The 10869-nt window shown below is 28.4% G+C and overlaps 3 protein-coding genes across 3 annotated transcripts; 2 read left to right on the forward strand and 1 right to left on the reverse strand.

Annotated features, from left to right (window-relative positions):
• The first annotated feature begins 3434 nt into the window (after positions 1 to 3434).
• On the forward strand, positions 3435 to 5150 carry LOC145743326 (transmembrane protein 203-like). Its single transcript, XM_082561262.1, has 3 exons — positions 3435 to 3572; positions 3767 to 3949; positions 4518 to 5150. Exons 1-3 carry the CDS (start codon positions 3465 to 3467, stop codon positions 4629 to 4631), a joined length of 405 nt encoding a protein of 134 aa, XP_082417388.1. The 5' UTR covers positions 3435 to 3464; the 3' UTR covers positions 4632 to 5150.
• Positions 5151 to 5382: 232 nt separating this feature from the next.
• Positions 5383 to 8741, forward strand: LOC145742832 (uncharacterized). Its single transcript, XM_082560653.1, has 5 exons — positions 5383 to 5515; positions 5775 to 5920; positions 6106 to 6182; positions 6668 to 6813; positions 7696 to 8741. The coding sequence occupies exons 1-4, from the start codon at positions 5416 to 5418 to the stop codon at positions 6798 to 6800; spliced, it is 456 nt and encodes a 151-aa protein (XP_082416779.1). The 5' UTR covers positions 5383 to 5415; the 3' UTR covers positions 6801 to 6813; positions 7696 to 8741.
• Positions 7472 to 10366, reverse strand: LOC145742831 (transcriptional adapter 1-like). The gene is made up of 7 exons (XM_082560652.1): positions 10206 to 10366; positions 9741 to 9895; positions 9424 to 9494; positions 9124 to 9333; positions 8539 to 8678; positions 8276 to 8399; positions 7472 to 7788 (listed from the first exon to the last, which is right to left on the reverse strand). The coding sequence occupies exons 1-7, from the start codon at positions 10277 to 10279 to the stop codon at positions 7651 to 7653; spliced, it is 912 nt and encodes a 303-aa protein (XP_082416778.1). The 5' UTR covers positions 10280 to 10366; the 3' UTR covers positions 7472 to 7650.
• Positions 10367 to 10869: the final 503 nt, after the last annotated feature.

Genomic DNA, 10869 nt, shown 5'->3' on the forward strand with positions numbered 1-10869 from the left:
GCATGGCATCACACTTGCCAATCAAATTTTGACAATACATTATCTTTTTCTGTTGCTTGCTGCATTCTTGGTAGACTTTAAGCGCGGTTTCAAATTCTGGTAATGCGTCTTCAAAGTTATTGAGCTTATACTTACATTTACCAATCCTGTAGTGATTATTAGCAACCGAAGTCTGTGAATCATTGTCAATTTGTTGGTAAATTTTAGAGGAGGTTTGAAAATCAGATATTGCTTCTTTGTATTGCCTGAGTTTACACTTGGCCAATCCAATCCAAAAATGGCGATTAGCAACATTCTTACTTTTAGTTGGATCTTTATCAATTTGTTGGTGGATTTCAAGTGAAGTTTGAAAATCAGATAATGCCTCTTTGTGTTGACTAAGCTTAAATTTGCAAAATCCTAACCAGTAATGACGATTTGCAATATTTTTACCATTTATTTGATTGTTGTTCATTTGTTTTCCGACTTCAAGTGAAGTTTTTAAATCAGTTATTGCTTCTTTTATTTGACCAAGGTCTTTTTTGCATTTTCCAATTCGATAATAAAGCTTTCCAACTTTGCCACTCTCACTTGAAGTTGAATCATCGTTTGTTTGTTTGCGGATTTCTAAAGCAATTTGTAAATAGGGTAATGCTTCTTTGTATTGACTGAGTTTATATTTGCACTTTCCAATTTTATAGTAATGATTTGCAACTTTTTTGCTATTAGTTTGATCGTCATCAATTTGCTGGCGCATTTTAAATGAGGTTTGTAAATAGGGTAATGCTTCTTTGAATTGGTTGAGCTTATATTTGCAGATTCCAATTCTGTAATGATGATCAGCAACAACACTGTTCTTAGTTGGATCATCATCAGTTTGTTGTTGGATGTTAAGAGAAGTAAGTAAATCAGGTATTGCTTCTATATATTGATTAAGCTTATATTTGCACATACCAATTCGAAAATGACGATCAGCAACTTTTTTGCTCTTAGTTGGATCGTCATCAACTTGGTTGCGGAGTTTAAGTGAACTTTGGAAATTGGTTAATGCTTCTTTAAATTGTTTTAGCTTGTAGTAACAATGTCCAACAAAATTATAAGACCGTGAAATTCTCCGTTCTTTTGGTTTAGACCAAGGTTGACTTGTATTTTTGTTTAATGTTTTTACATAAAGGCACTGGTTTGCCCAATTTATAGCATGTTTATAAGTTTTCAAATAGCAACAAATTTTTGGTACTAGTTCTATTGCGGGTTTTTTTGTTGACATGCTTTCTAAGTTGAAAATATTATGTTGAAAATCGGAAATTATTAAAAAATATTCAATAAGACTTTTTATCCCAACTGCGTCGATGATTTTATTTTGTATTTCGGATTGTTGAACCATATCATCCTGAGATTTCTTATCCATGTAAACTCTTAATCGGGTCTCACATGCAACAGCGATGGCGAATTTAAGATTTTGGCCAACTTTTTTGGTTAATATTTTATCTTGAATAAGTTTTTCCAAAATGTCAAAGCAACAAGACTCTTTGATGTTATTCATCTTTCCGATTGCTGAAACAAACAAAGTTGAACTTCTGTAAACCATTCTTTTTATGTTTAGATTAGAATTCTCTTTTAAGTCTTTAAGTTGCGTTAATATGCGAAAATCTTTTTTATTTTTATTAATTTGATCCTTTGCAGTTGATAAAAACTGCTCCTTATCCAACAATAAAATTTCTTTGTTTACAATTGTCTGAAATTGTTCATATATTTTTTGACTGCCAGCAACAAAACATGATGTCATCAACATATCAGCCAAATGGTAACCATTTTTTATATCCTCATCCGACCCAATAAAACTTGCCATTTTGCTAACAGTTTGAATTAGTTCAAGTGTAAATGGTTTGTTTTCTGTTTCAACTTGTCTTCCTAGTGGAGATTTACAAGCATGTGGCATCATTCCATCGAAGGAAATGCCCACGGGTGTAACAGCATCGTAAAAGTTAAATTTAGTTTGATCTCCACTATTTAAACTTGGAATATTAACAGCAGGAAGAATAGTTTCTCCAAGATTAATCAAAATAATTTGAAAAATTACAGCAAACCACCTAAAGTATTCCCTTGCCTTTTCTTGGCTATTCTCAGATAAAGTCGTCAAGTTGTCATCTAAAACTATGACATTTTCAAAATCAGAGTAAGGAGTTATTTCTCTTCGTGAAAGTGACCCAAGTCCTACTAAAGCATATTCACATGGGGGATTTCCCATTTTTTCCTCGCAAAACCAAGCAAGACGTTTCATAATTTCTGTATAGTCCGCACTGACATTATTCTGTATTTTATCTATTACTTCAACCTTATCATTTTTAAGTTTTTTTAATTCCTCTATGGATATGTCTTCAGGAATCTGAGAAATAGTTGTTAGTACCGCTTTAACTATATTTCTCATTTCTGCAATATCGTCAGCAATTATTTTTGAAAGTTCTAAAAGATCTGCTTCTTGGTTCGCTGCATTGGCGGCTTTAAGTAATTCAGAGCAAAATTGGTGAAGATCTTGCTTAATTTCTTCCACATTTTCAGGATCTCGAACAATGCCTGCATTTAGTAAAGCTGCACTTTGAATTAATTTGATTTTATCAGCTTGTTGAAAACCTTCAGTTTTGTAAATTAAACCAAGTTTATGGAAAAGTTTTGCAGATTGTTTCGGAAATTTTTCTTTTCCATTTTTTTCACAAATCTCTTGTAGTTGTGTAATAATCTCATTTTCAGTTTTCATTTTTTTTGTTTTTACAATTCTCTTAAAACTATCAACAACAACACAATATCAGTAATTTTTTTTTAAAATATTCTAAATGATTTAATATATTGTGTATATCATGACCTAAACTAGTTATCTATGTTATTATTCAATAGACTTACAGTATGAATGAATGCCATAAATAGTAGTAGGGCCATCGCGGTAATGATTTTTTATTTGAAAAGCGTTTTACTTTTATTTACTTTAGAGAGATGAAAAGGTTTGGTTAATCATCCACAAAACCTCAATGATAAATTAACCTATTTAACTATCTTGTTTGCTTTAGTAAGACCAGTATTTTAAAACCAGAAATAAGTTTAAACTTTGATTTTAAAAATGTTTCGATAAAAAAATCAAAAATTACTTTTTTTTAAAATTCTTTTACTTTTTATAAATTCTCAATATTTTTTGTGTTTTATCTTGATTTGAACTGGTAATAATTTGATTTAAACAGTTTTTTTTAAATTGCAAATTTAACGAAAAAACTAGCATTTTAAAACTAAACCTATTATAAATGGATAAAGATAAATAGCTTACTTAGAAAATGGTTCAGATCACAATAAGTCAGCCATGAATTTTAAATCTCACTATCTATTTTAACTAGATTTACTGGTTATCACGGTCAAATAACCTTAAAACTACTTCAAATTTTTTTATTTTTTTTCTTTGTAATTTTTTAGCCAAGTTTTAATATTTTTAATAAATTAAAATGATTGATACCACCAAGAATTTATTAAAATTATTGGGTTATGCTGTATTTGAAGTTTGGATTCATATAATTTCACTAATTATATTCACAATACTACTTGCTTTAAAGGTAAAATAAAGTTTAATTTTTCCAATTATTTAAATTATTATATAACGGCCAGTTTTAGTTGGATAAAAACATTTCGTGATTTTACTTTCAAATTTTTTAAACATTTTTTTTTATTACCACATTTAATGTTATAAAAATGTTATTTAACTACAAATTAATCTTTTAAAAATTTAGTAAAATTCTTTGTTTTTTAGTTGGAAAAAGTTGTTACCTTTTCATGGTGGAAAATATTTATTCCATTATTTGTAGCGGATGCCTTGACACTTTACTTCAGTTTAATTGTTTTTATTCGAATGTTAGATAATGGAAACAAAAAAGAAGCTTATAAAAGATCGTTCTGGGTTCTGTTCACACTTTCATTGCTGTTCTTAACTGAGGTAAATTTATTATACGGTATCTATAAAATATGCAGAATTGCATAAAACAAAAGGATAAGATTGCATAAATTGTCCTCACTGCTCTCATGCTGTAGCACCCTTGAGTAGGGTGCTATAAATTGTATGAACTCCTGCTAAGCCGGCACCTTATCAGCAGCATAAATATTCATTTTTGTAAAATATCTCATGTACTTCATATAAACCGGCAGCGTGGTGTAGTGGTAATAACACTTGCTACACAACACATAAGGTCGTGGGTTTAATTCTCACTGCTTTCATGCTGTAGCGCTCTTGAGTAAGGCGCTATAATCGGTGTGAGCTCCTGCTGAGCCAGCACTTACTCAGCAGCATAATCATCGGGCAATTATAGTCTCTATAATATCCCATACTGCCGCAGGCAACTCAAGACTGGGTCGAAGTAATTGATGTTACTCTATGTTTGGGTCTTGCATTTAACCTTCCCACATCGAGGATAAAAATATATACAGAAAAAAATATATATATGTATAAAAAACTTTACTTTATTAAATTTAAAATTTATTATATTTACAGAATATTTATTTTTTAGTTACTTATCTGCAAGACATTGACGGGAATGCTTCATATTTCACCATCTTCAAATATAATTCCTCTGTTGGTGATATGGCCTCTCTTTCTGGTCAGATCCTGCAGGGTCAACTAAACTAATTTGCAGAGATTGAAAATGGAAGCTGAACCAGCCCTTATGCCACTATAAAAATATTGGGTCACGTATGTTGTTCGGTTTTAGACAAAACATAATTACACTATGACTCTCCTAAATTCTCTCGTCTGGATTATGGTTCGAAAGAATTCTCTCTTATTGTAAACGGCATGTTGTTTTGTCTAGAGCCGGCCACAACTTATTTGATACAAAATATAAGATAAGGATGAGAGATATACACTATCGTTAAAAAACTTGGAATTTGGTTAAATTTAATTCAGGGAAGAAGATGGAATGCTATACTAAAAAACTCTTGTTAACAAAATTTAAAATATACATTGTCTAATAAAGATCTACTTACAATAACAAGAACATTTCTTAAAATTTTTGTATCACAATATATTAAATAGTTTAATGGAATAAAAAATTGTATTTTGTTTTACTTTCAACTTACAATTGCTAAAATCACAATTTTTTTAAAATTATTGTATTGTGCTTAGTACATTGGTTATTGATAAAATTAAGACTTACTTTTTCTTGTAAAAATCAACTAAAAGTTGTGTGTATCTTTAGCCTAAAAAATACACTTTAGAGTATAATGCAAAACAATAAAACTTTTATTTTAAAAATTTTATTTCTACACTTGACAATCATTTTATTTTTTGTTAGTGATTAATTTGTTAAAATTTAAACTGTTATTTTAAACAATCACATTTTTTTATTTAATCCATTACTTGGTAATATTTTTTACAGATTTTAATATAATTTAAAATGTTAAATTAAAATGTTGGAAAGATTAACTATAAAAGGTTTGTTAAAAGTAATAGCAGGAGTTGGAGTGGTAGGAGTATTTGGAGTTAATATTGGACATAGAATCAACCAGAGTAAGTAAATCAAAATTGGTTTTAAAATTTATTAGACTAGTTTTAAGATTGCTTTGCCTATCAAATTTTCATTAGCCCCTCAAAGCGCAATTAAAATAATTTTATATTAAAACAATAGCTTACAATCTTTACCTAGATTTAAGTTAAAAGTATTTGACTGTTTACAATAAAATAATTATTTAAACCAATTAGTATTTGTTTTAAATCTTTTTTTTAATTGGCAACGTGATATTAACCAATCAATTTAATAATAAACCAGATGTTCATAAAAACCGACCCTATTGTTCTGTACCAATTCAAGCCTTAAAAGAAAATGAAGATGGTCTCAAGTTATTGGGAGGTGGTCCAATTAAACCTAAAAATATTAACTTAGGAAAAGCTGAACTATCCCCTTATAAAGCTAAGGTAAAAATTATGATTTTAATGTTGATATAATGTTTTGAATAGGCCAACTTTACAGTATAACTTTACAGGATAATATTTGTAACCATTTCTTAACAGTACTATGACTAGGATTCAGTTGGAATCGATCCCAGAATCTTATGTAGTGAAGCCAAATATTAAACTCATGATTTTAATTTCCCTTTCAGCTTCAGATACCAATCAAGGGTAAGAATAGATATGGTTTAATTCATACAATGTCAACAAGAGAAAATATCAATGATGAGTAAGTTTGAATACTTGGAACTTTAATATAATTTTTAAAACACTATTTAATAATACCTGTAAATGGTAAAACTTCTGTTAAACCAAATAAACATCAACAAATAAACTTTGATGTTACCACAACTTTAATAATAAAAGCTGTCCTTACAGACAGCATTAATTGCAATATAGTTTCAACATCAATAAATAATAATTTACCAGCGCACCACAAGTTGTAGTTTTATTTATTTTGTTGGCCTATTATTTAGACATACATATTAATATATCATATCGTCCACCAAGCTTCATTATTTTATGGATTTAAAACTGGCTTGAAAATATAAAAACTTGTCAGTAAATTACCAAACCTCGGGCCAAAAGGTTTTAGGTTCAAGTCACACCAAAGGCACACTCTTCTCGAATAAAAATACAAAACACATATCACCTTAAGCTTATATGAAAAAAATTAAAAAAGAAGTTCAAATATACCACTTGTCATTTTTTTAGTTGGTTACTTCAGTATGCTGTAATGTCAGTTAAACAAGGCAAGTTTGCATGGAATGTGTGGTTGCATCCAAACAAGGGAATCGTCGATAGTTCAACAGATCTTCTGCCTGATGAAATTGAAGCTCAAACGTAACATTTACTTCAAGGTGTTTCAATTTAACCTTGATTTTTTTTGTATATATCTTTATCCTTGATGTGGGAAAGTCGAATGCGCGACTTAAACATAGAGTAAAATCAGTTTTAAAAAGGCCAACTTAGTTATTATATATATAACTTTTATTAACTAATTAAATCTTAGTTTTTATTGCAGGTTAACATATATATTTTTGTAATGCTTTAGTCTTAAATGCAAGAATGCTAACTGAATATTATAAAATTAGCATAAAAAATTTTTTGTTAAAAAGTCAGTTGTTAAAATCAGTTTACTTTTATGTTATAACAAAACATTTGCTGGAAAAGATCAACCTAATTATTATTATAACTTTTATTAACTGATTAGGTCTTGGGTTGTAATTTTAACATATTTTTTCAAAATGCTTTAGCTGTATTGTAATAATGTTTATTACTTAAAATAAATAGCTAAGCTTTATTAAATTAATTTTTGTTTTAACAACCTTTAAAAAAAACGTCAATTGTAAACAGTTTATTTTTATGTAAGTTATAAAAAAAACATTTGTTAAACACAAAATATTAAACTTTTAAATAAATTTTGAAAATTTGTGCAATGAATTTAATAATATTAAATCATACAACATTGAACGCAATGTTATTCAGTTAACACAAACATTAAAGATATTTCATTTCATAATATATAACACCATTGGCATATTTTAATAAGTTAAATACTTTTAAATTTTTAACATTTTGTCCTGTAAAAATATCTATTTTTTAAGGCATTTAAAATTATTATTTTAGAATTTAAAATTGTGTAGTTTTTTTTTTACAAATGTTCAAATTTCAGCCATTTTTATAGTAGCTTGTTGTCATGATGTTTTTACTGCTTTTAAATAATCTTGTTTGTTTTTTAGGTCATCATTACTTGGATGATATAAACCTGAAATAATTCTTTCTACTGACATAGAGTACAGACTTTGTAGTGGTATGGATTCATTTCTATAATACTGTTCAACAAAACATGTTATTTTTAAACTTTTTAAAAGTTTGTTTTTAGGTTTTAAATTGGTCTACTTATTTATTGAATAAAATAAATCAAAACATTAGTTTTTTTAATGTAAAAACATTAAAATTTGAAGACATTTTTAAGTAACAACTTTTTTTTTCTTTTTCAACGTTAAGTTTTTGTTTAATATTTATTTATCCTTTACTTGGGAAGGTCGACTTTACGACCTAAACATAGAGTAACATCAGATACTCCAACCCAGTCCCGAGTTGCCTTTGGTAGTTTGGGATATTATGAAATTTAATTGCCCAATAATTATACTGTTGATTAAGTGCTGGCTCAGCAGGAGTTTATACCCTTTATAGCACCTTACTTGAGGGCACTACAGCATAAGAGCAGTGGGGATCGAACCTGGAAACTTCTATAGTAAAGCAAATTAGTATGTACAGTAAAGGCATAATGTAAGTAATTAGTAACATTGTAACTACCTGTAATGTATGTAAAAGATCAAACATGTTAACAGGCTGTCTGGGTTGTTGGGTTTCCTTACTCTGACATTTACCTAATTCCTCTATTGCTTGTTGTTCAGGATCACTATAAGTTAACATCTCCCTAAAATACATAAACATTATAATTAGTTAATACAGTACATATATTATGGATGTTTTTAAAATATGAAACAATTTATTTGGTTGCTTTTAAAGAAACTATGTGAAAAATTTAAAAAACTCTTTTTTGTTTTAATTAATACCTGTTTCCGTAATTATTATTTCTTTGTAGAAGATAGGGATTAATTGGTGGGCTACCTATAGCATACGGAATGGTTTTGTTATATAATTTGTAGGAGGATCTTCTTGAGAATATTAGTGATAGAAGGTTCTTTAAAAATACCTAAAAAATTTAAACTTTTTTAAACATTACATTACTAAATACTTTTACAAATAAACCCTGATTTAAAAAAAATTTATAATGGTATTTTGATATATATGTAAACTAGTAAGATAACATCAAACTTAAACTTATTTATTTTTTTATGCATATATCTTTATCATCGATGTGGGAAAGTCGAATGCACGACTTAAACATAGAGTAACAACTGTTAGTCCAACCCAGTCTCGAGTTGCCTGTGGCAGATTGGAATATTATAATTGCCCAGTAGTTATGCTTTTAATTAGGTGCTGGCATAGCAGGAGTTTATACCGTTTATAGCGCCTTACTTAAGGGCGCTACAGCATAAGATCAGTGGGGATTGAACCCACAATCTCATGTGTGTTGTAGCAAGTGTTCTTACCACTACACCACGCTGCCAGTGTAAATCATAACTAAATCAGTTTACTTTGACTGCTTCTAAAACAAAGCCAGTTGTGTTATCATTTGCGTCATTTAGTCCACATTCCCAAGCAATCACTGCCACAAATTTCAGCATATCTTGCTTGTCAGGCAGGTCCAGTGTTTTTGCACAAGAATAAAGTGGTTGGTTTAATGATGAAGGGGGCTGGGTTGGTATTATGGGGCTTGGGGTCGGAGATACTGCTTCGAATTTGTGCTAGGATGTAAAAATGATTAGGTATATTGGTAAAATTGGGTATTAAATTGGATATTTGTTAAGAATTTTGTTTTTAGATTAAAAACCTACTTCGAATTTTCTTTTTAAAGTTTGCATTCTTTTGGTTTTCTTTGCTCTTTGAAGTGAGGCATCCTTAGAATCTAGAAAATAACACCAATTAGTAATTTTCTTTTAATTATAATATTAAATTCTTTAACTGATTTTCTCCAAAAATGGTTACAAACAATCGGCATGTTATTATACTGGCAATATTGTCAGAATATCAAACCCAGAAACACATTTTAAAATAAGTTTTTAGCTAAGCAAAACAACAGAAAATATTCTATGTTAGACTGTAAATTCTGCTTTTTAACAAATAATAAATCAATTAAAAAAGTTTCTTAAACCTGATGAGCTGACAATCTGGCATTTAGTAAGAACAGCAAACAGGAATTGGTTGTGAAGAAAAGCTGAATCTTGTGGTAATAATTTTCTTGATTCTTGATCAAATTCTTCTTTACTTATTCTGTACTTGAACCAAGCTTTCATATTACTCCAATATCTAAAACATGGTCAAAAAATTATTATTTTTTGTTTAATTTTAAATATTTTAATTGTGTTTTTTGAGTATTAATTAAACAAAAATAACATTAAACATAAATGATTTTTAAAGTTAATAAACAAAATCAAGTATTTTTTAAACTGGTAAATTCCCCCTATATTAAGAACAAAGATAGGCAAGTATATAGTCAAAATAAATCGTTGTTTTTTTTATGATTGACTGGCTGTTAAAAATGCATATGAATCAACTTTTCGTTATTTTAATAAACAAACAACTTAACGACATATTCAAAAATTGTTTTGCCACTTACGCTTTTTCTTTGTCCCCCAGCGCTTGAACTAATTTCTTTTTTGCAATAACCAACTGCTCTTTTTGGTCGGCCATAATTTGTCATAAACAGAAGTAACGAGCAATATTAGGTCAAGTTTTTAAGATTTTTTGTTGTTGTAGAAAAACGTTTTATTTACTATTTGTTAGAAGATGGATTAGAAATTCCTTCCGAATCGCATGATCAGCAATATGCAAATTAGAAGTTTAATTTTTTTATATAAATATTTTTTTTAAAGTAAAAATTTCATTTAAATATTATAACAGACAAGTAAAACAATTTTAAATCAAATCTTATTTATTTGTAAATATCATTAATAAGTATAAAAAAACCGAATCTATGTGTAGTGATTAAAACACATGGGCTTAATAATTAAAATCTTTGGTTTAATCCTTACGGTTTTTAACTTGATTAAGGCCTAAGAAGATTAATTAAGACTTGTAATTTTAATATTTAAATAATTTTTTCTAATATCCAGGATAAATAAATATAAAAAACATGTTTGTATTTTTGTTAAGTCATAGTACGCTTCATCAGTCAGCATTTGTTTGTTAGAAAGAGTGTGGCCATGTTGTTTTTTGTTTGTTTTTCAACTATTTTAAATATAAATTAAGGAATGCCTTGCCATACAATCTTGTTTAATTTA

The sequence above is a fragment of the Corella eumyota genome, chromosome 2 (genome assembly GCF_963082875.1).
Source record: "Corella eumyota chromosome 2, kaCorEumy4.1, whole genome shotgun sequence".
Classification (NCBI taxonomy): domain Eukaryota; kingdom Metazoa; phylum Chordata; class Ascidiacea; order Phlebobranchia; family Corellidae; genus Corella; species Corella eumyota.